The sequence below is a fragment of the Colletotrichum costaricense genome (assembly GCF_030867565.1).
Source record: "Colletotrichum costaricense strain IMI 309622 chromosome Unknown Scaffold_6.1, whole genome shotgun sequence".
Taxonomy (NCBI): domain Eukaryota; kingdom Fungi; phylum Ascomycota; class Sordariomycetes; order Glomerellales; family Glomerellaceae; genus Colletotrichum; species Colletotrichum costaricense.
This window is the reverse complement of record NW_026848235.1, coordinates 842,780-865,787: the sequence shown is the minus strand read 5'-3', so window position 1 is coordinate 865,787 and position 23,008 is coordinate 842,780. Positions and strand designations below refer to the sequence as shown.

General features: G+C 50.9%; 10 protein-coding genes across 10 annotated transcripts; 3 read left to right on the top strand and 7 right to left on the bottom strand.

Annotated features, from left to right (window-relative positions):
• Positions 1 to 412: 412 nt before the first annotated feature.
• On the bottom strand, positions 413 to 1,271 carry CCOS01_06501 (uncharacterized protein; the record flags this gene model as incomplete). The annotated part of the gene is made up of 3 exons (XM_060454669.1): positions 413 to 661; positions 754 to 1,043; positions 1,133 to 1,271. 3 exons carry the CDS (start codon positions 1,269 to 1,271, stop codon positions 413 to 415), a joined length of 678 nt encoding a protein of 225 aa, XP_060314369.1.
• Positions 1,272 to 2,710: 1,439 nt separating this feature from the next.
• On the bottom strand, positions 2,711 to 3,997 carry CCOS01_06500 (uncharacterized protein; the record flags this gene model as incomplete). The annotated part of the gene is made up of 3 exons (XM_060454668.1): positions 2,711 to 3,313; positions 3,375 to 3,711; positions 3,792 to 3,997. The coding sequence occupies 3 exons, from the start codon at positions 3,995 to 3,997 to the stop codon at positions 2,711 to 2,713; spliced, it is 1,146 nt and encodes a 381-aa protein (XP_060314368.1).
• A 481-nt stretch (positions 3,998 to 4,478) lies between these two features.
• Positions 4,479 to 4,694, bottom strand: CCOS01_06499 (uncharacterized protein; the record flags this gene model as incomplete). The annotated part of the gene is made up of 1 exon (XM_060454667.1): positions 4,479 to 4,694. One exon carries the CDS (start codon positions 4,692 to 4,694, stop codon positions 4,479 to 4,481), a length of 216 nt encoding a protein of 71 aa, XP_060314367.1.
• Positions 4,695 to 4,959: 265 nt separating this feature from the next.
• CCOS01_06498 (uncharacterized protein) lies at positions 4,960 to 5,373 on the bottom strand (the record flags this gene model as incomplete). The annotated part of the gene is made up of 1 exon (XM_060454666.1): positions 4,960 to 5,373. One exon carries the CDS (start codon positions 5,371 to 5,373, stop codon positions 4,960 to 4,962), a length of 414 nt encoding a protein of 137 aa, XP_060314366.1.
• A 1,038-nt stretch (positions 5,374 to 6,411) lies between these two features.
• CCOS01_06497 (uncharacterized protein) lies at positions 6,412 to 8,311 on the top strand (the record flags this gene model as incomplete). The annotated part of the gene is made up of 3 exons (XM_060454665.1): positions 6,412 to 6,747; positions 6,810 to 7,034; positions 7,160 to 8,311. 3 exons carry the CDS (start codon positions 6,412 to 6,414, stop codon positions 8,309 to 8,311), a joined length of 1,713 nt encoding a protein of 570 aa, XP_060314365.1.
• Positions 8,312 to 10,846: 2,535 nt separating this feature from the next.
• Positions 10,847 to 12,770, top strand: CCOS01_06496 (uncharacterized protein; the record flags this gene model as incomplete). The annotated part of the gene is made up of 4 exons (XM_060454664.1): positions 10,847 to 11,166; positions 11,233 to 11,439; positions 11,498 to 11,663; positions 11,727 to 12,770. The coding sequence occupies 4 exons, from the start codon at positions 10,847 to 10,849 to the stop codon at positions 12,768 to 12,770; spliced, it is 1,737 nt and encodes a 578-aa protein (XP_060314364.1).
• A 632-nt stretch (positions 12,771 to 13,402) lies between these two features.
• CCOS01_06495 (uncharacterized protein) lies at positions 13,403 to 14,896 on the bottom strand (the record flags this gene model as incomplete). The annotated part of the gene is made up of 2 exons (XM_060454663.1): positions 13,403 to 13,951; positions 14,018 to 14,896. 2 exons carry the CDS (start codon positions 14,894 to 14,896, stop codon positions 13,403 to 13,405), a joined length of 1,428 nt encoding a protein of 475 aa, XP_060314363.1.
• Positions 14,897 to 15,669: 773 nt separating this feature from the next.
• On the bottom strand, positions 15,670 to 16,824 carry CCOS01_06494 (alcohol dehydrogenase GroES-like domain-containing protein; the record flags this gene model as incomplete). The annotated part of the gene is made up of 2 exons (XM_060454662.1): positions 15,670 to 16,201; positions 16,265 to 16,824. The coding sequence occupies 2 exons, from the start codon at positions 16,822 to 16,824 to the stop codon at positions 15,670 to 15,672; spliced, it is 1,092 nt and encodes a 363-aa protein (XP_060314362.1).
• A 774-nt stretch (positions 16,825 to 17,598) lies between these two features.
• Positions 17,599 to 19,857, top strand: CCOS01_06493 (cytochrome P450; the record flags this gene model as incomplete). Its single annotated transcript, XM_060454661.1, has 11 exons — positions 17,599 to 17,902; positions 17,957 to 18,129; positions 18,210 to 18,285; positions 18,344 to 18,390; positions 18,459 to 18,866; positions 18,919 to 18,960; positions 19,017 to 19,108; positions 19,166 to 19,257; positions 19,311 to 19,412; positions 19,475 to 19,595; positions 19,665 to 19,857. 11 exons carry the CDS (start codon positions 17,599 to 17,601, stop codon positions 19,855 to 19,857), a joined length of 1,650 nt encoding a protein of 549 aa, XP_060314361.1.
• Positions 19,858 to 20,327: 470 nt separating this feature from the next.
• On the bottom strand, positions 20,328 to 21,964 carry CCOS01_06492 (uncharacterized protein; the record flags this gene model as incomplete). The annotated part of the gene is made up of 2 exons (XM_060454660.1): positions 20,328 to 21,720; positions 21,786 to 21,964. 2 exons carry the CDS (start codon positions 21,962 to 21,964, stop codon positions 20,328 to 20,330), a joined length of 1,572 nt encoding a protein of 523 aa, XP_060314360.1.
• Between the last annotated feature and the right edge of the window lie 1,044 nt (positions 21,965 to 23,008).

Below are 23,008 nucleotides of genomic sequence, written 5' to 3'. Positions count from 1 at the left end.
CGAGATAGACGCCACTGCCCCGCCGGTGCGCATGAAGCTGCATGATGTTTGCGAGAGATACCACTGATGTTGAGAAAGTAGCATGCATGGTTTTTGAGTAAGTGCTTTTTGATTGGTTTTGGGGATTCACGCCGACCTCGTTCAGTAATATTGACGCAGGTCAGGCCGCATTGCATTTGGTCATATTTGGACACGGTTCGCATCTCATATATACACATACATATAACTGAGCATAGCATCTTTTGAGAAATTTCCTTTTCATTATCATATCGGTCATCCAGAGGATGAACTGGTATCAAGCATTCATGTACATTAGAAGCACGAACGCATTTCTCATGCTGTCCCCTCTTCCGTGATAGATGTCTTAAGACACCTTAAGCTCCCGTCACATCTTTTCTCTCTGGATGTTGTCTTACAGACTCACGCCAAAGACAAATGCCATGCTGAGACCAACGACCGATGAGAGGGCGAGCATGTGGGCTCCGTTGCCTGCCGCGCCGCTGGAACCGCTGCCTGAGGTAGAGTTGCCCGTGCTGTTCCCGCTGGTGCTGTTGGTTCCGTTGGCGCTCTGCTCCTTGATGGTGTGGACCGTTACGCCCTCCGTCTTGCACTGATCCGAGGGGAGGGTGGTGGCGTTTGAAGTGAAGCGGATGTCGGCGCACTACATCGTCCATCACGTTAGCATCCTCTCCACAGAACGTTTCTTTCGACAAGCATCCACAGTACTTGATCAAAGAAGATAGTAGAACATACGTTGTAGAGTCCAGACCCAGACTCTCCGACAGTAACAACCTGGATACTTCCCCTCTGTCCGTCCTTTGCGGGCGTCGGCAGCGCAAGCTTCTCAACGCAGAGGGTGCCGGAGCCGGTGGCGTTCCAGAACTGCGGGGTGAGGGTGATGTTATGCGTCGTGACATTGCCGCCGGACTCCAGGCCGAGGTTGATGAAGACGTAGGTCCAGTCGTGGTGCAGGTCGAGCTCGATGGAGCCGCCGTCGAGGGGCCAGTCTGTGACGTTGCCTCTTCCGTACGGGACGCCGGCACCTGGTGAGGAGGTCAGCTTGTGTCACTTGTCGCACTCGAGTTACGGGGAGACGAAGGCAAGAGTGACTGGGAAAAGAGGGGAACTGTACAGGGGTAAGTCCACTGAGAGTAACCCGTCAGGTTCGTTCCGCTGAGGGTATCAGCGCGCCATGAAGGGTAGGCGAGGCCAAAGTGAGCGGACGCAAAATTAGCGGCGCCGAGGGCGAGCAGGAGGGTCTTGGGGGCCATGATTGCAAGTGGTATGAGATCGACAGAGCTTCTAACTTTGTACAGCGGGTCAGATGGAGAGATCAACGATGGAAGAGGACTGCCAAGAAGATGAAGAAGAGGATGGCTGGAGGTACCATAGCTTAACTTCTGCGAGGCAAGCATTTATATAAACAAATCAACCTCCGCACGTAACACCTGCAGCATACCTTAAATGGGTAGCTTATCCTTACTTTTGGGATGTCACGTAGACAGGGATCTGAGCTGTAAGCATCGTGGCAGGTAGACTAAGGCAGCCCAGCTTCCGCACGAAGAAAACTCCCTCACACGCCACAGTGAGAGCGGCCTAGACTTCTTACGGCGCTACCCTGTGGTGCGGCCTCAAGGGAAACAGCCCGCTGGCGGATATACTGTGAAATAACAGCAGCATATCGAGGCCTCGGGCTGTCCTCATGGCGACAGGGAATGGAAAAGACAAAAGCCTCGTACTGAAAGACCGAGAGGCGAGCAGTTCCGCAACGGGGAAGTACACCAATGGAGGGCACCAACTGAGCAAGTTTATTTTCACTTAGGCAAGGTACCTGAGTCTAGCGAGCATTTGGCTGGTCTTTGAGCGAGATTGCCAAAGAGCCAAACAGGCGGCCCAGATGTTTCCTTCGTGAAAAACGGTCGTTTGGCTGACTTGAGGTTGGGCGAGAGGCTCAAGATGGGAATGGTCCCCTTGTTCAGCCGGCGAATCAGAATTGGTGGATGTCGGGGGCGGGGGAGCGGCGGGCGCTAGCGCGGATGCAAGTATCTTGCTCAAACTCACGCACTCTCTCCCGCGGTTGCAGCCCCCGAATGCGCTTCCTCAATGCTGGGGAGATGACATGTACTGATTGGCCGAAAGACGTGAAGAACGACGGTGGTTGTGCCGGCTGGAATGAGCTGGATTGTTCAGTTCATTGTCTGAGGCGGTCTGTCAGCTGCTCTGGAGTTGATTTGGTAGCTGGAGTTGGACATCACGTGGGCGTAACTTACCAACGTCTCTCGATTGCTTGCTCCAAAGCATCCCGAAATATGCTGACGCTGCTGTCATATTATGGAACAAGATGTTAGAGTGTTGACAGCGCCTCAAGGTGCAGCTGGCAGGTTGGTTAAGGGGATGTTGGATGATGCTCAGAATATCGCAATAAACACCAAGGTTTAAGAGCGACAAAATTCGACATGGCAAAATGACGCACTCGCAAACAATTCGCAAGTCATTTTTGGGTTCAAGGCGATTCGGAAAATAGGCGTAGACTACTAAGATAGCATCGTGTATGCAATACATTATATATTCTATCTTTTAACCTTCAAATGTACCAGGAAATAACGCCTCGGCTCAATGATGTCAATGTTTTACAACATCAAGTCATGAAATATCTACTACAGGAAGAGTTTACGATGGTGAGTGTGCAGCCGATTCAAGACCAACTTTGCTACAACTTGGGAAGCTGGTTGAGAGACCACAACCCAGTCTCATCGGTGTACTGCTCCCCACCGACAAAACCCCCAGAAACAGGCCCTCTCCCAGCCTGCCAGAAAGGAATCGTGACAAAGATATCCTTACTTGTAATATTCGCCACAAAGACCCCAGCATCCCCCAAGTCCCACCGCATAATCATCCCAGCAGGCGCTGGCGTCCCAGGCACAAGTGGCCAAATCTGCCCCTCACCCCATCCCAGCGTGTTATTCACGCGGTCCACGCATCGCGACGCAATCACGTGGCCGTCCTCGTAGGTCGCGAGGTACTCGGAGCTGATCTCGGTGCCGTCCTGTGCGTGCGAGTGCCACCAGACGACGGCATATGGACCCAGACGAGCATGGCCCCAAAAGGCGGCTTGAATCGCTTCCTGGAAGGGACGGTCGACCCAGGTCTTGTCGTGGTAGCCGTAACCGGAGAAGGACATCGCCGTGTCGCCGAGCTTGAGGTCGACTGTTGCTTCGGCGTCGGGAAGGGCGTTGGCCCAGGCTACGCCTTCGACGTTTTTCTCATTTACGCCAGCTGCGTCGGTGCCGCAGGTGTAGTGGGGGGCGACGGTCTGGAAACAGCCAGTATGTCAGTCTTCCGGCCATCCGATTTGGTAGTAGACTTGTACTCACGTTGCCTCGCAAGATAAGACTTCCATAGATGCCAGTCTCGGGAGAGTTGATGGTCACATTATAGACCGGTCTCGGCTGCAGCAAGCTCGAGCCCGACCAGCTGACCTCGCTGCCGCCGAAAAAGTCGACGCGCATGCTCTTGTCCGCCCGCTCGGTGATGTTGGCGTACTCGGAGTTGACTCCGTAGCTGAAGGCCGTTCCATTCGCGAAGGATCCGAACAGGGATACGTGGTACTGTGTGGTGCCTACATCTGCGCCGTTATCGGTCGGTCTCTGGATCTCAAAGTTGAAGACGACGGTCTCGTTGGTCGAAGGGTTCATCGCGTCAAAGTACCATCTGTGGAGACCTTGAGTCAATCACATATATGGCAGGATGCAGCAGGGGGGGTTAGCTGCACGTAGGGTCTGATGACGTACGAGTCAAAGGTAGTTGCGTTCGGGCCCGGGTCGATCTTGAAGAAGTCTGCTTCACCGAGAGCTTCTGTGGTGAACTGGACCTTAGTTGTGCCATTATATAAGTCTTTGCCAAGCTGGATGACACGATCTCCGGTGCTCGTCTCGGCAGAGCAGGTAGATGCCGAAACGGCTACAGCAGCCAGCAGACAAGCTTTAATTTGCTTCATGGTCGGTTGTAATTGAAGATGGTGCGTATCAAGATAGGGGCTCTTGAGACAATCGACTTCTTCGTAGGTCAACCTGGATGTTTCGAGGATCGCTGCATGTTGGCTTATATAGAGCAGAAAAGACTGCCATCATTTAGAACTCTGCTGCGCCGAGAAAAGGGGACACTCGACTCAAGATGCTCTCGCTATTCCCCCACTGAACATAGCCGCAACCCTTCAGTAGAGGCTACTGAAGCCGACCAAGCTCCCCTGACATCGCATCGCAGAACGAATCAGCCGAACGCTCCGGTGCGGAAGCCGCATCGAAAAACGCTCATGTGCTCATGATTCCTACGTCTTTCTACGGCTACAAGATATTGCAGCGTCGAAAGGTCTGTGGATTACAACATTAACTTCGGTCTCGGTTCATCCCGTCATTCGACTCGCAGCTCGGTTTCGGTTTCAACGGTGGTGTTCGCTTGAGGGAGTCTGTAATAGTTCGTCATTTCCCGTTTGTCATGCCCATGTTGCCAAAGGAGCCCGAAGGACCCCGAGCGCCGCAAGTTCCTATCTCCGGATGGAACCTCATTACGTGAGAGGCCGGCAATGCGTCCGTCGGCGTCGGTCGAACCGCAGCCTCCGGATCCGGGGCCAGGCTGTTTCCCCAGCCGCCCGGGTACCGCTCCGGAATTTCTCCACTCCTCGGTGTAGACGTCATCGTTGACTTTGGTCACTCCAACCGCCAAGATCGGAAGCAAGGAAGCTGAGCTTTGACGAAACAAAGTTTGGCCCATCCCCGCTGCCGAGTCTATCTCGACCTCACTCGAAAACACTCTACCACATCTCCGGTCTGCACTCACGAAGCCCGTGGCTTTCGTGACAAGACGCGATTTCCGCGATCAATCCAGCATCGGGCAGAAAACATGGCGCGCAAAATCGCGGCGAAAGTCACAAGCTGATCAAGCTTAATCAGCGTCGATGGTTTAGTGGTAAAATTCTCCGTTGCCATCCAGCAGCGTCGGGGAGCCGGGGGTTCGATTCCCCCTCGACGCAATTGTTTTGCTCCGCGGAACAAACCCGTCTCCTTTGGGGTAGTACCTGCCGCCGCTGTTGCTTCTGGTAGTCCCAGTGACGTTGCTGGACTGTCGACGCACTTCGCCCATCTCGCCTGCCCTCTTGATGCTTAATCGGCGCCTCCAGATAATTTTTTGCGATGGAAACCAGTTAATGGGACACAACAACGCCAGGTTCAGTGTGGCATCGGACCGAATGGCATTGAAATAATTATCGTATTTCCCCGGACTGGGATAATTGGCTTCTTGAACAAGACCAGCCTTGGCGGTTAATTGTAAGACTGTAGGATCTGGGGAGACTTCGTGAGCGTCTGAATAAAGCATTGAAATACGGGTTAGCGTAACATCGTATCAGATCGTTGTACTGTGCCGCGGTGGCATTCGCGAACGTGTACGAGCTATGGTGTCGTCGGCGTGGATGGATGGCATCGTGCGATGAGACGTTATCCTTTAGCTGCGACGATGTAAACGATGCGACAATTGGTGCCAAAATCACGGCAGTCAAAGCAAAGATATCTTGCCCGATTGACTCAACGTAAGGCGACCAATAATTATCGACGAATTGAGACCAAAAGAAGGGTCACCGAAGATGTTGCATCATATGTGCCCTGATTTTCAGTGTTGAGAAATGGGCAACGGCGCGATTGGCATGAAATGGACGGGGAAAGTTGCGGCGGCCTCAAGTCACTCGGTATCTTTTCTCGCGCCATGTGGGGCTTTGTTGGAAGCGAGCGAGCCAATGGATCCACCCAGAGAAATCCGCCCACCGTTCAGCCCCGTCGCACCCGCATGGGTACATTGATGCTGACCATTACGATGCTGAACCAAAGTTCTTTTCATTTAGCGACACCATATACCTGTGTGATATCTTTGGTAATGTGTTGTGTTGCGATATAAAACAGTTAAAAGCTATCTCAATTTTCAAGTGGATTTATAGCTCACATGTGAAGCATATCGGGTGGTGATGTATGCTGCAGTTCTAACATTTAATCGGCGTTGCATGTCTCGCAGATTGAGTATCCCTGCTTGCGATCATCGCACGGGCCACTGAGGCCAAAATCGCTGCGCCTTGGGAACTCGGCACAGGCAACCACTCAGAAGAAGCGGGCCTGAGTTACTGAGGACTTCAAATCCCCAGGCATCCCTCGCGCATTTCGACTGTTGGACCTCTCTTCCTTCCTCATCCGCTCCGAATACCTTCAATCTCTACCTACCTCTTCTTACCTTACCCTTACCACCTTACCATTGATCGCATCTAACCCAGCCGATTGATACAAGCTTTCAAGCTACCAAGCTTACCCCACGCCCCTGCGACTACTGCGAGATGCTCTAGTTGAATCAACGATCTACCCCGCAGCCAATATGGCTTCTTACGCTGATCCACCGGTCCAAGACCGCTGGGACTCGCACGATTTCGATGGCGACCCTGATCGCTATCTATGCCTTTACAACATGTCAGACGAATTTGACTTGGATGCTTGGGCGACTCCTGATCCTCGGGTCACGACTATGGTCGACATGGGAGACGCCTTTGCTTCGAAGATGGAACTGCACCGTTCCACCCTGAACCCAGTCAAATTCGAGAAAACGGAGTCCCCTTTTGATGGAGGCAGCTCCGACGATGGAGGATATCCACTACCACGTTTGTTGACGTTCAGAGAACGCCGACGCCTACCTGTGCAGTTGTTACTTCGCAAGGTTAGTTAACGACTGAATACAAGACTCTTCTCTCATGACGAGAGGCTAACACACAAACCTAGTCCCGCCATGCACCTATTGCTTGTGGTAAATGCCGCGAAGACATGATTGCTTCTTGTTCCCTCTCCTCCCGGGATAAATTGGCGAGCGTCCGGCTTTCGGACCTTGCAACTATGGAGGACCTAGATTTCGTTACCCCAGTTCCGGTGTCCCCAGACGATGGCCAAACGGCACATCTGGACATTCCGGATACATGCCGACAGGTCTCCTCTGGGAAACTCAACGGCGTGATGCAGTTGTTGTCTGTTGCTGTCTAATATTGCGAGGATGATGTTGGTTATTCGCACCGGTAAGCTCGCCGACGGCGCGTCTACGCTTGCTCTCGCGACTTGCCTCTAACGCTTACCCCCAGGTTGGCCAAGGACCTGAGTACGTCGTAAAACTTCTCGATCGGCCATCTGAACTTGATAGCGCCCGTCCACAAGAATTCACACAAACGCAACCATTCGTAAACCAGCTAGCTCAGCAAATCGCCGAGTCAACCACCCTTTACCAATACGACCCTTACTACCAGCAACCTTCGACTCCTGAAACGGAGTTCTACGACCTGTCTGCTGCAACGAATATCGTTGGCAGACTTCCAAGCGAGAACACTACACACCACCCCGGGTTCCCCCCTTCAGTCGCAGTTATGGCGGTCACTACCACAGGCTGGCCCTACGGGGCCCAGCCGGTACGTGCTGCACCCGATGCCATGAACGACAGCATGTATCAAAACTCGCCTTTCTCCGAGCTCTTTGAGCTTTCGGACGAGGGCGACGATTGGGCAATGCTCATGCAGCAGGACATGCTCGCTACGGGCGACTACGACATGACCACCTTCGACCCTTCCACCATGGAACCAACTTACCAAACCACCCACTCTCCTCAGGAAATCTTCAACGACCCCGCCGTCCAGTTCGATGTCGCGCAGAGCCTAGGCCCCAACTTCTTTGACTTTAACAGCCCTCTGCCCGACCTCTCTACCTCTGGCTACCTCTCTGGCGACCAGGTTTCCTCCTACTTGGGCAGCACGAACACCTCCCCCTTCGAGCCTGTCCTCGACTTCTTCCCCGAAACTGACTCATTCTCCATGTTCCCGGCAAGCACCGACGGCTCGCCCCTCGACACAACTTTCTCCTCCCCCGGATCAGACAGCGCAAACGCCCCTTCCAGCTCCTCCCACCCATACAGCTGCACCACCGACGGCTGCACAAAGACCTTTGCAAAGGAGGCTCAGCTGAAGCAGCACCAGCGCGTCCATCGCAAGGCCCTTGTCTGCACCATCTGCCGCGCCGAGCACCGCCACGAGCACAAGTTCGCTCAAGTGCGGGACCTAGAGCGGCACATGCAGGCGCGCCACAAGGACGTTGCCGAGAAGAACAACGTGCGCTCCGAGATCCGCCAGTGCCCGCACCAGGGGTGCGAACACCAGGGGAGGCGGGACAATGTGTCGAGGCACCACAAGAGTAAGCACGGTAAGGAACTCAAGTGGAAGAGGGGTGTCCCTCACGTGGTGGGTTGAGTTTCGCTCCTCAACCGGGTTTGATGTTCTCAACCCCAAAAATATGACATGAGCGTTGTGAGTTCTTGGCGTTTATCCACTACGTTTTGCATTTATTTCCTATCTGTTCGGTTTGGGATCTCGGTAGTCTAGCATTGCATTTAGACAATAACAAATCCTTAAAACATAACTGGTGCCACTAGAAACGTGATCAGGAAGTATGTGGCCCATTTGGAAATAATCGCTTTCTTGGCAGTAGTCACCAAGAGCGGCCGCACGTGCACCGATTGCTTGAAGACCGATGCCGAACATCCCCATAATAATTATCCGCAATATCTCCACGAATCCCGACCGTCTCGACGAATTCGCCCCGATCCGTGTCCGGCGTTTGTACTAACGTTAAGAATCCACGCTACTGCCACTTAATTCATTAGTCGGGATGCAAGAGGAATTCCGAGTAGTGCTAGGTGCTCACATGGGATCTTCTTTTGCGGTACTAATGAGAAAATCTTGACTGCCAGTGATGGTCCTTCGTACATGTAACATCGTCACAGTTTTCCCCAACGCAAAAGTGTAGATGACGTGAATTAGTACAAACAACACTCATAACATGTATGCCTTGCACAACCCTCTTGCGCCTCGCTTCGAACCCAACCCTTCAACGCCTTCCTTATTTAAGGGGTACTAGGCCTCTAATCTGGCCGCCGATACCACTCATAGACTCATTCATCCATTCCAGGCCATAATTGCAACCTAACCGCAGGAGGCCTCAGACATGAACCGACTGTGCCGCAAAAACGAGTTTGGTCTCTTGCGACCTGACCGTTCCAACACGAGATACGTATCAACCAACAGAAATATCTCGACCAAGTGCCGGACCAACTTGACCGGAACTGGGTTCCATCCTATCAATGGCTCTGAAGATTGACGTGATGGATGCAGTGATCCTTGCCAGCTGAGTCCAAGGTTGCTTTGGTCTTCTGCAAGTTACGCGCCGAGTGAGGTTTTGGTGTGGCTCAACTTTGACATGACTTTTTTTGATTCCATCGATTCATTTTTTTCCAACATTTTCGATCGTTCAAAGATTGCGCTGGGCAAATTTTTGATGTGGCTCAGCTGTAATAAGAATTTTTGATTTTGTAGATCTCATTTTCCTGTCACTTTTGATTACTCTAAATATGGCACCAAATTTATTCTTCTCGCTCTGTGTCTCTCACTTCGATCCTCTCATTGATTCTGCCCACTTCATTTGTTTTTACGCGCTGAGCAAACTTCTCATTCCTCTGAGTTGGACATGCCTATGACTTAGTGATTTTGTCGCTTGCATATCTCCAACACTTTTGACCTTTCTCGCCCTACGCCAATTTGATCCTTTTCGTTCCGTTCCTCTCGTTCTGCTCCTCTGAATCATCACACCTTTTTCATTCCTTTTCTCTATGGCCGTCACCCGATCTATTCCAACCTTTGCGCACACTTCATTCTGCTCACTTGATTTCCGCCATTTCACTTGCTCGACTGTTGGCAACATTTCAGGAATTTCAGGAATTTCAGGAGTTTGGCATTTTTCAGTCGTTTCACTCTATCTTGATTGTTTTACTCCGTTCAACTGTCAGCCAATTTTACTCCATTGGCACTTTCACACATTTTACCTACCTCACACGTCTCACTGTTTCCAATTCTGGTACTCATTTCAACCGTAATGCCCATCCTACCATCTTTACTCCTTTCCCACAATTATACTCTTTCAAACTGTTGTAGCCGTTTCCCTCAGTTCAATTGTTTCACTCCTTGAGTTTTTTTTTAAACACTTCACCATTCTCGATCTTTTCCGTTCTATCTGGCCCTTTCATCGCTTTTGGCTCTACAACTACTTTACTTTTTCTGATTACCACTTTCACCTTTCCCAGTCTTCTCAACTTTCACACTTATTCACACCTATCTTGCACATGTCACAAGAACCACCGCCACATTCTCTTAGCCGAAAGCCCACTTTCGAGCAGCACACGTTTCAATTTTTTTTTAGCTCTTGTATCATTTTCTACTATTGCATTTTGATTTCGTCTCTCTAAGTTTTGCACGCATTTATACCAAGTTCAACATATTCCACTACACTTCACCCCGTTTAAAACCGTGTCATACGTTCCGCCAACTTCATCCATTTCACCCTTTTCACAATCTTCAGCCCATCTATCTTCTTCAAAATCTCATTCTTTGCTACTGGCTCATTCCCTTCAACCCTTCCATCGCCAGCGTCTCAGCTCTGTCACTCCTACCACCCTTCTGCCTAATCGCTGAAGCAGAGTGGTCAGGCAGAATCAAGGATCGAGCGAGCCCCGAGTCACAAGCCCCACCCCCCTGTCGCCTTGAGAAGTATATAATGAGGGGCAGTTCCCCCTTCATTCCGTCAAGAGAGAAAGCAGCGCTGCAGCTGGCGGAACATGTGGTCTTACTGAATCGACCCATGCTCTCAGCTCGTGTTCTGTATCCTATGTTGGAACGACTCTCTACTTGAGCTTCTTGCTTGTCATTACCAAGTGTTTTCTTCACTTGGTAGCCATGTCGTCTTCCATCAATCCAACGTCCATTCCATCCGTCTCTGCTCTGCGGCATCAGCTCGGATATGGCGACTCTGACCCGTCGAATTGTCAGTCAAAATTATTCCAAGACAGCGTCCGGGCTTTCCGCAAGACCTTTAAAACCAGACAAGGCTATGAAGGCAGTGAGATGTACGAGTGGAAGTCTCCAGAGCATCAAAGTGCTCTTGAGGAGATGGCCCATGAATTTCTCGACCGTGACGAAAACGGAGCTCGACTTTGGCCGGATGAACATGCCCAAGGCAGTGTTAAGAAGCTCAAGTATTCCCGTCATGGCACGAAGTAAGTAATAACGGCAATCCTGTCTATTTAAGAAAGAAAATTGGCTGATAAGTTCATGTCTCATAGAATCAAGCGAATCCTGAAGCAGCTCTTTTGGAGAATGAACCTGCAGCAGCACCGCAATGGCAAATACAGAAAGAACAAGGTGAAGACGGGCAACGTCCACACACGCACTCTTGATGGGAGAGGTAGTCACGAGAACCCCATCGATGTAGATGAGATTGAGGAGTCACTCGAGAACTCTAGTGCGGTTGGAATGCCTTCCACCTCAAGGTGAGTGATCGGCATCCCGCACATACTGAGAGTATTCTCCTTACATTTGATGGCGTAGCTCGACCAAGACAGATAAGGCGGCTGCTCCTTCAAAAATTGTCGACCCATACGAATTAGACTCTACCTCGGAAGAGGTTCAAGGACTATTGCAATTGCAAAGGGGGGTTGCCACAGACTTCCAGGGCGAACCCGAAGGTCATGGCCAAGAAGTCGAGAATAATTCCGTAAGCGAAATTCGTCATGTAGAATTGTCACGTAGTGTGATTCTAATACGGGATACTTGATAGAACGATCCCTACAACCTCACTTCCTCGACTGGCCCTATGGAAGATCGTCAATTGGCGCCCTTTGCTGAAATGAACCCTTCCGAGCCTCCTCCCAAGCGTCCGAGGGTTGACACTATGCAGTCTCTCCATCAGACATCGAAAAAGAAGCGAGATGAGGCTCCGGTCGATCCCCAAACAAGTCTGACGTCGCCGCGCAAGCGCAATGCGCCTCAACGCGATGGGATTTTAACAGGCGAACGACTGTTTGAGGCCTTGCAGGCAATGGATAAGGACTCCCCTCCGGAGATGGACGCCGGCGCCATGTCATCTGGAGCCCAACTAGAAGTTCCTGGTGGCTCTGTCACTGGTGGCCAAGCGGAGTCGGATCTACACATGGGGGAAGCCAATGCGGAGGACGTCGAAGACAGAGAAGATTCTGTTGACGCATTCATTGATGAAGCGACCAAGCAACTGTACGTCGAAACTGATACGCGTTCAATTCAGCAAGATGAGGTTATCAGCAGCACCGAAGCACCAGCGCCAGTTGACACCTCGTGTCCAACGAGCCCTACTGTGGAACACAAGAAGACAGTCTCTTTCTTGGCGGACATGAGACGTTCACAGACAATGGCTGTAGAGCCAATCGAAAATGGCGGCTCACCTCAGACCGCACCGTTGCGTCAAGCGCGAGTCAAATTCGTATATCGCATCATCACTCGTTACCCGACTCGCCGGAGCTGCATCTGGAAGCCCAGAGGAAGCTTCCGGACCAAGACGCTGGTCGAACTAGAAAATGAGCTTCCTCTGGAGTTTGAGCGATCCGAGCTCAAGTACCTCCTTATTCGACTGGAAGCTCGAGACACTCATGCGGATCAGATAATTCCCTGTGGAAGAGAAGACGAATTCGATGCTCTGAAACGACATCTTGTAGACTTCATTCGACATTGCGTTGTAGAATCGCTCCCTGGAGAGGAGGTCTCTGTCTTTATTGACATTGAGCCATTGCCTACTCTGGATTCGACGGAGAAATCCTCGGAAGTAGAGCATATCATGTTTGATTGGTGACGGATCTCGATTTGAGCTAGCCTTTGTAGCGTTGCGGCCTCTTGTTTTCCTTGCGTACTAACTTGCGACGAATGATGAAGTTCCTTGGACAGGATAGGATTGGTTGTGATTGCAACAATTCAGGACATAGGGAATGCCCAAATTGCAGATTGTGGAAATACACTCTCTTGAATGACCTGGTAGCGAAATACAGAAAGACTCAAGAACCTCTCTGCAAACTCCATGCCCAAACTTGGCCATGTGGTTTTAACACACGATTGATGCATCTAGATGCGTGAAACGCTGGCATCCGAACATCGCCAATCTCCCGCCGGCACGCAAGCCTCTATTACCGTTGTGCACAAGAGGCCATTAACTACCACGTAAACACATGTACCAAGTAAGATACAATGGCGCTGTGATTAAGGGGGCATCGTACCTATCGATGGGCAGTAACATAAGGCTTGTCAGGTTTTCCACGTATCAGACAACGACATCATGTCAATGCACAGACTTCATGTCGAAACATCAACATCATAAGGTAGCTCAATCCCATTCAGGCGTTATCTCAGGGGCTACAGGGCATAGCCCAGGCGGCATGAGCATTCCCAGGCTTTATTCTAGCGCCCGCTCTGGGCGCATCGCCTAGCGACCTATAGCTGAGTCAACCCACGAAGTAGTTCATCCCTAGTACTTCCCAGGACACGATCGACCTTCTCCACGCTATAAAATGCCTCATTGTAGCACACACTAAAGGTGAGCTTCCCCCGGAAAGTCCACAAATACATCTGGAAATCACCAGTCATCATCGTGGAGCTCACCCAAAAGTTGGACACCTCCCAAGCTCCATACTGGCGTTGCAGATAATCGTCAACAACTCCCATGCTGGACAAAGACGGCGTGCTGCTCGGTGGCACGCCGCCGCTCTCAAGGATCTGTCGCGACATGGCCATGTAAGGGGTCAGGTACCCAAAATCATTGTCGGCGAAAGCAAAAGGCGCCTTGTACTGCTGGTGTAGGGACTTGCTGAGAGCATCAAAAGTGCTGTCCTTGCTGAGGTCCGCTGCGAGAGGCAAGGCGGTTTGAAGCGACCCGATCGAGTGCTTGTACGGGACGAAAGAGGAGGGGAAATGGCGACGCAGGTCAATGGTGGTGAACTGAACGTAGGATGAACCGTCTTCACCAGCTTCCGACTGGAGTTTCTGCAAGCATGGAATTTCAGCATTCATCGACTACCAAGGAGTAGCAAGCAGCAAACATGAACTCACCTGCGTTGTCAAAGCAAGTGCAGCGTGCCAAGCTGAAGTAACGCTGATCCCCTTTTCCTTGCACGCACTGATGATTGTAGAGGATGTCTCCTCGTCTACCTCGAGATCTCTATGGACTGGTCTTTGCGGGGTAGTTGTGAAGTCAACTCCAGGTAGTCGAATAGGTTTCTCTTGTTGCAAAACACGCTGGAATATGGACTGCGCATCGGCAAAGTTTTTCTCTGAAGGTGTAGCCGAGACCCCCAACCAGTCGTCGTACGGCTTAGAAAGGTTTGGTGCTCCAGATGTCTCGTGATGCGTCTGAGAGTTGTCATCTGGCAGAGCTGCCAGTGTCGTGAACAGGGCGTGATACAAGTACAACATTCCTCGCCCGTCAATAAGAGTGTGAGGTGACTGGAGTAGAAGTTGGTTGGAGTCTCGAACATAATGGAGCGTGATGTGGAACTGGCTCTTGAACGCAGAGAAGAGTTCATCGGCGGTTGTTCCGTCGTGAACTAGGAAGCTCTTTTGCAGCCATTCGTCTGTGATGGCATCTTCGCCAACTACGATCTCACGTGAAGCTGAATCCACAACAGCACCAGCGCAGGGAAAGTCCTTCGCTACGATCTTCCAAGCTCTGCGGATCGAGCCTTCCTTGTCAATGCTCTCGTCCTGGTTCTGAAGTGTCACGCTGCAGCCGATCATCCAGTGGACCGGATAGCCTTCGGGAGACGCCAAGCTCTGGTAGAAAGACTCCATAGAGCCCAATTGACGACGCCAAATGCCATCTTTGTTGCTCCACGGAAAGTTCACACCGGAAGCCGTCGCGGGCTGAGCGAGCTTCTCCGATGCGCCGTTTGTGGAAGCCGGCCCGGTGGCCCCGGCCGCTTCTGTTGCCATCCTCGCGGATGATATGAAGTTGAGTTGATCGGAAGTATAAAGTGAAAATAGTGAGGAGAAGAAAACTTGAGATTTTCCTGGGGCCCTGGCTACTAGATGACGATACTCCTCCTGTCCAACATGAAGATTCCAGGGGACAGGCATGTGAACATGATGCAGTCGATTATATGATGTGATCAAGCCTAGCTAAGGCAGCTCTAGAGATGCCATAAGCCAACGGTCAGCAGTAATTATTTGGTGTTATTGTAGTAATGGTGGGGAATGCACCGAATGTACATGACCGAACAAGAAAGCCACCGAATAGGGCTGAAGGAATTGAGCCGAAGCTGACAGGTCTTGGCGCCCCATTCGGACAAGGCCTATAAATAACCGGAAACTACTTAGGTCCTTCACAAGGACGAGACTCGATATACGTCACGAAGTGCGATGGATTGTGTTTGGGAGATTCCTCTCAGGCCGTCAACAGAGACGCCCCCAGGAATCGTATCACATAATGTGGTGAGGAAACCCTGAACGTAAATTTTCTCCTATGACGAACTTTCCTTCCTCGAAGAACTGAATCACTCCAGCAAACCAGATTTCAGATCTGGTGAAGCTTAGGTCCCGTACGGAAGACAGTGACCCGTTTACAAGTAGTTATCTGTAGTCATGGTTCCATTGGCAAAAGAAACTATAGACCATCATTTGAATTTATGTAGACAGTGGACTGATTTACTATGGTTGTTGAGTATTTACTACATGTATGTTGCGTACAACTATCGGAGATATTGCTCTTAGGCACTTCCCACCTTTACTACAAGCTTCTGCCCCCTAACCTGGCCTGACTTCAACATCTCAAGACCTTGAATCACTCCTTGCCAACCACCGGGAACTTCACGTGCCGGGTGACATTTCAGACGTCCCTCGTCTACCAAAGTCTGAACTTCAAGCGCCCACCTGGCTCCCAGGTCAAATTTGGACTGGTCCGCATCACGGTGGTAAACTCCATCAAGCTTTACCTCGCGGCCCATGACCACATATGTCATTGGCATATCCATTTTGACTGCTTTTCTCGTTCTCCACTCATCGGGAGCATGTTCGAGGGATGCATATCTTGCTCCAGCGCGACCCAGAGCTGTGAAGCAACATTTCACGGATTCTGGTGTGGTGATGCAGTCGATCGCAGCTCGAATGGAGCCCTTTGTTGCATCGCGAATCGTCTCTCCGCATGTCGGCGAAGAGTAAGGTGTTGTGGAAGCCGCCCCATACTTCTTCACAAGAGCCGCGGAAGCTGGGGAACAGGTTGCGATGGGGTCATAGCCAGCACTAAGGTAGAACGTTAGTCTACTTGTTCGAATTTTTGTCCACCAGGATTCCAATCGCATGTACCTCGATAGCAATTGGCAAGCCATAGTGCCGGTGGCTGTGGCACCACCATATACCAAAACAGGTACGCGAGTCCCGTCAGACCGCAAGGCGGCAGGTTTTGACGGAGTGCCTGTCAAAAGAAGGGAGTCCTCCATAGCTAGTGCCACAGTCGCCCATCCGACTCCTCCAAGAGCTGCCCCTTCTAGGTCACTCCATGAGTCTGGCACCCGAACAAGAAGGCGTCTATCTTGGATAAGGTATTCAGCAAACGCTCCAGAATCTGGGTTGCCAGGATTTGAGCCGTGCATGGGACCACAAACTCGCATCCCGACACATGTGCTGTCGACTCCAGGGCCAGCTGCGACGATGGTGCCCATGAAGTCACAGCCCATAATGGCATTGGGTACGGGATGGTAGTCTGGCATCTTGTAGTCAGTTGGGTTCAACGCAACAGCAGAAACCTTGACGAGGACATCGTGGGGCTCTCTGATTTGCGGCAAGGGCCGGTCTCGCGAGACCAGCGGCGGGCCTCCGCCATTGGGAGATTGAACAAGAGCTGAGATTGTCGTTCCTTTGGCCATTTTTGCGACTTTGTAGTTCAATTTTACCATCTACTGACATCAAAAACCATCGTCTACATACTGCCCTCTTTTATTGCGATAGTTCTGCGCGTGTACCATGGTATCTTCAACTCAGCCCTTCTATGCAGGGTCCTTGACAGACTTCCAGATATCTCCAAAGCTGATGCGTCGGTTTCCCGAAGGATTGGGTCTGCATATCATCCCCTGTTCGGATATAAGTAGGTAAGCCTCCGAAGAACCCTCCGAATCCGGGCTCCGAACCGAAGTGGGCCCGGCGGATGGGGACGGCCCCCAGCGCTTACAAGTTCCCGAAGCCGGATCCGAGTCTACTTGTAGAACGATCCGAGAAGGATGTCAAACCCCGCTCCTTCTGCTGCACCAGACTCGGCCAATTCCATCCGGTAAGCGAGCTGATGTTTCCGGAACCCTACGGCGGGAAGCTTGTGAGAGTAAGACGACGGCCCACAGTTGGCGAGAGCCCTGCATGAAGTGTCATGAAGGATTCTGAGACCATCCCGTTCTAGGCTCTCATGATCTCGGTCTCGTCCAGGCTTCCAAGTCATCCCATTTGCGACGCTGCTAACTCGCTGCGCGTCGACCCCCACATCCCACCTCCCACAAAGTCCCAATTTGACTGAACTGCCTCGAGTACTGATTCAGATGATATATCTCATCCAAGGGGCAGAGTCCGAAGAAGCGCTGTTTATATTGCCATTTTCCAAGGCTTCGTCTGTCATTGCTACGACAGAGGAGCATCAGGAACTCTAAGCAATCATGGCCTCCCCAATTCCCTCGGCGGGCTTGCCCACGACTTTGGCCAGCAACTTGACTGATTTCGCCGGCAATGTCGTCAGCGTGATCCGTCCGTACATCCCTGATGCCATCAAGTCCAACCTCAACTCGCTTGCGTCGTCCAAGTTGACACAGGAAATGACAAAGAGCTGGAACTGGGCGGCGTACTCTACTCTTCTCATCGCAAGCATCTACGTCTTCGACTGGGGAGCGAAGTCGCGTCGCGACAAGAGGCTTCGCGATTTCGGCTCCCCGCCTCCTTTGGTTCCCTTCAAGGCGCCTTTTGGTATGTACTCACACCTGCAGAGGATTCATTCAAAGCTCACAACTTGATGCACAGGGATCGACTTGGCTGTGTACTCCTTGTACAGATTCTTCAAGTTCACCTTCTTCGAGCTTGTCAACAGCTGGCTTGAGGCCGTACCTGGCCGTACTGTCGAGATGCGTATGTTCGGCACAGGCCTTATCTTCACTGATGAGCCCGCCAATATCAAGGCGATCATGTCAACAGAGGTAGGCTTGGTGATTTATCTAGGCTGGAATTCTAGGGATGGGGGTTTGTTGGATGCACGACCACTGACAACGTGGAATAGTGGTCCAGCTTCGGAAGAGGCGAAGTCACCAAACGTATTTGGGGAGATATGCTCGGAGAGACACAGATCTTCGTTGGTAAGTTGCTGAAACTAATCAAATCTTGTGAATTTGGTATGCTAATGTGGGGTTACAGTGGACGGAGAAGACTGGCACAACAGCAAAGAGCGCATCAAGGGGCATGTAAGTGCACTCCCTTAGTCGCATTTTGCCACATCATAATTCTGATCTTAACGATCTCGACTCCTCAGGTTATGAAGATGCGCTCGGATGATCTTGAGATCACCGAGAAGCATGCTCAGCAACTCTTCAAACGTTTCGACGTCGGCAAGCCCATTGAAGTCTACGACGTTGCCGACCGTTACCAGCTCGACGTAGTCTCTGAGGTGTTCTTTGGAGAGTCTGCTAACTCCCTTACTGGACACCATCCTTTCAGAGATCCCATGGAGACTCTCCACCCCATCAACACGGCGCGCATGTTGTTCGGAAAGAATGCTTACTACGTCAAGGACAAGTACCTGGCTCCTAAGGCTTTGAAGGAATTGAATGGCTACACCTCGGGCATTGTCGATCGCGCCTATGCGAGAGACTTGTCGAAGAAGTCGCCTGAAAATTACAACATGTTGGACGATCTTGTGAGCCAGAAGAAGAGTGTTAAGGTAAGTAAGCATCATTCAGGGGCGAAGGGAATCATTCTCACGGAGGTTGCAGGATATCAAAGACTCCATGATGACCATCATGCTTGGTGGAAAGGTAAATCAATTCAGTCGGACACTGTGAAGCCCCTGACTTCTGACTGATTGTTCCAGGACCCCTCAGCAATTCTTATCGCCTGGGCTATTTTCCTGATGGGCAAATACCCAAACGTCATGAAGAAAATGCAGGCCGAGGTTATGCAAGTGTAAGCACATCAATCTGTACCGGATCAACTACGAGAGAGACTAATCCCTCTTGTCAGATCTGGCGATAAGCCACCTTCTGCATCTGATCTCAAAGAGATGACTTACATCCGACATGTCATCAACGAGACCTTCAGATTGTATCACCCTCGTAAGTAGTACTTGAGTAGTCCATTGAGTGTCCCGATGATTAACCATGACAAGTTGGCATGAACGTTCGGATGGCCCTGAAGGACGCCACGTTGCCGATCGGCGGTGGAAAGAGTGGAAGAGACCCTGTCGCAGTTCCCAAGGACACAACCATCAGTAAGTGGCACTATGTAAGAAAAGCTCTGGAGATGAAGTAGCTTACCCAAGTACCATCACAGTCTACTCTCTTGGTGGTCTTCAACGCCGCAAAGACATTTACGGTGAGGATGCGCTCGAGTTCCGACCTGAGCGATGGGAGGGTGCCAACATCAATCGCTGGCACTTTATTCCGTACAACCAGTAAGTCTTCAAACTTCCCTCAGACAACAATTCTCAAGACATAGTCAAGCTAACATTGATGATTGAAAGTGGCCCTCGTCACTGCTTAGGTCAGAAGTTTGGACAGCAACAAATGGAGTACATTCTGGCGAGAATTTGCCAGGAGTATCAAGAAATTCGGATTCCACCTGGCCAGCCGGAGCAGCAGATCCGCATTGAGTTGAACTTGAAGATGGCACATCCTTGCATGTGTGAGTTTGTCAAGAAGAACAAAGGCAACTAGAGTTTTGTAGCTAGATGTAGACCACCGCGTGTTATGCGTCCGTGGGATTTGATTTCAACTGAGTCTTGTTTACTCATACATTGTGAGGCGTTCACAGCAATACGCGATGGTAGTTGACCTGCCGTCTGAGGAATAGCCATTTTACTACAAATCACGAAATAAATGACCATGAGTTCAAAAAAGCGGATCCTGTTGATTCGACAGAAATCTGCCATCTGATTAAAAGATCCGAAAGACAATTGTAACGAATGATCCACAACTAGAACTCTTTGCGTTCTTTCACATGATATATTGCTAAAAGATGCCGAAACTCTATTGATGACTGACGGAATGTTTGGCCAAGGAAAGAAATTGCTTGTAGTTTTGAGTTTCACGTACTCGAAAGTTTCAATTCATGTTATGCAACAGGGTCGAAGTACTTTTTACATTGACGCTGGGAACTATCTAAACCTTCGAAAGGAGTATTACGACTACCCGGAGGCGAGAGGCACGCGGCTTCGACTCTCGCCCATCTGCACTGTCCACTTGCCAGCCCACCCTTCTCGAACTCGTACACGCATGCCGACATCCTTTATAGGCGGCGAAAGGGTAGCAAGATCCGCATAATTGACAGCTGGATTCTTGTCCCAAGATCCATTCATAGGTGATAAATCGGCCCTCATGGCAAGCAGCGCAGCTATGATGAGAATCTCGGTTGCGGCAAATTGTCTCGCCGGACATAGGTACGGCGCAGCACCCCATGGGACAAAGCCGCTGGCAGTCGAAACATCTCGCTCGCCTCCCTTCTTGGGTATGAAGCGATATGGGTCGAATTGCAAAGCTGTCGGGCCCCAAATGCCAGTTTCGTTGTGGATGACATTTCCGGGTACTTGGAGGTAATTACCCTCCTTCAAGAGGTATTTGTCGTCCAAAAGCGTGTTTGTCAAGACTTTGCGAAAACTGGGATTGACGTGGCGAGTTCTCTGAGTTTCTTGAAACACCGAGAGGAGGAGGGGGCACTGAGACTTGAGGGCGGCGACGTCAAGCACGAAGTCTCTGTCTTCCGACTCGACAACTGCGTGTTCTGTAAGCTCTGCTCTGACCTCTTCGAGAATTTCTTGTCGTGAGAAGAGTTCCCACAAGGTCCAATACAAAGTCGGCGCTGAGTTACCGAAGGAGGCAATGGTGAAGATGGCGGCTTGCTTAGCCTTGTCCGTACTAGATACCCCGGCCTCTCCCAGAACGCGTTGATGCTCTTTCATAAGATGAGAGCTCTCCTGGGGGAGCGTTTTGCAGTACCTGATGTATGACTGAAACACTTTTTCTCTTGCCGCATAACCTTTCTTCGTCACATCGAGCCAGCCAACCAAGTGGGCAGTAAGATATGTCATCCATTTCCTTAAACATATAGTTAGCATCGATATTGTATTTGAGACTATCAGAGAGGGTGGGAAGTACCAATAAGAGTTCTCTATGTCCTGGTCGAGAAAAGGGTGCTTCTCTCCATAGACGGCACAACTTGTTGCTTGCACAACAGCATGTCTAGCCCAAGACAACAACGGTACTGCTGCCTTAGCTGAAAGCAATTCATCGATGTCTATTAAGACTCTCTTGCCCATTCGAAGGCTCAGTTCATCAAGATGGCGGCCTGGAGCCAAGCTCATTTTCACCGACTGGCTTAGGTCATCGGGCAGACTGCCTCCAAAAATCTCATAAGTCGCAGGAGAAGCATCACCATACTTTCGCGCAACGAGCTGGAGGAAAGGTCGGAAAGACAGAGCTCTTGATTGCTTCTGGATGAATGGTAGAAGCCGGCTGGACGCACTGATGTATACCTTGAAGTTGAAACATCCCAGGGTATAGATCTCGGCTTCGGTTGAATTGCTGTCGGATATTTGATTATCAGGTGCCCTTGATACTTCATCGCAACTTCAAGTGAATCAACGCACCTTGTCTTTCTGTAATAGGTTGGCCCTTGATTCATCAATCCCAGGACGTGTCCGATAAGGGGAAATCTCGAACGTATCCGGACCGGCTCATTTGGATCATCTCCAGCGTTGTAATAGAAATCTGCGGCATAAGCCAACAGGGCTAAGCCAGTGAAGGCGTACAAGATTTCGCGAAGCATTTTCCAAGTATCAAGGGCAATGACTATTCCCTATGCATAGGACGCTCGTGACTTTGTGCCGCTGGAGAGTCTTTAGGCCCGACAGTAGTCGGATCTAACCGTGACGCGTGCATGGATATGTGGATGCATGCGTAGCATTTTGAAGGTTCTTTGGTTTCCAGATTGAATTGAAGAACGTGTCGTATTCCAAGTGTGGATCGAAGGATGCCAAGCCCTACGTTCATCCGGGGCTCAGAATCCTCCACGGGTGGGACATCGTCTGATTCAAACACGCCTTCTCGGTGCCTTTTTGTAAAGTGGCCGAACGAGGGCTTATCCGTATGTCCGTTTCAGGTCAAGACTTCGCTGACTGTGTCCGGGGTTTTGCTGACTGCATCAAATGAGTTACCTTTTGGGGCTGAGGGCTTACTACGAATCTATGATGCACAAGTGAGGTAGTCTGGTTGTGGCTCTGTGGATGCACGGCATCATAACCGGTATACGCGGCCCGTACCACTCCCCGCATACCAATCCTCAACGGGTCTGTCCGAGACGCTAACCATTTTTTCACTTTGCCATACGAAAAAGACAAGGAATGGATAGATCTGGCTATGGGCCCCGGCTGCTGGACCTTACCAGGCAAGGGACTGCTCCGGTGGGGGGGGGGGGGGGGAACTCCCGCAATGAACTCCTTCGCCGGCTGGATGGTATTAGCGCCAAGACTAAGCAACCGAGTCTCGAGAGAACCCACCTCAGATGCGACCCGTTGCCAAGGACTGCCCTCACTGCATATTCAAAGCAGTTGCCTGGAGCTCTGGTCGGTCAGATCGGAAGGAGAGGGGGTTTCTACGGATAATAAGCCGTAATTGTCTTGGTATAATTGGACATGCTACGCGAGTGGCGGGAAACCTAGCACCACTAGTCAGTTGTCGATGGAACCCCACGAATAACACATTCCTACAACCAGGTTTCGTGTGGATAAGGAACCTGTAGGATGCCCCAATTGCTGCTCGCTAGCGATATGTCTTGGCCAGTTTCCTAAGCTGTCAAATTTGAGACATTTTC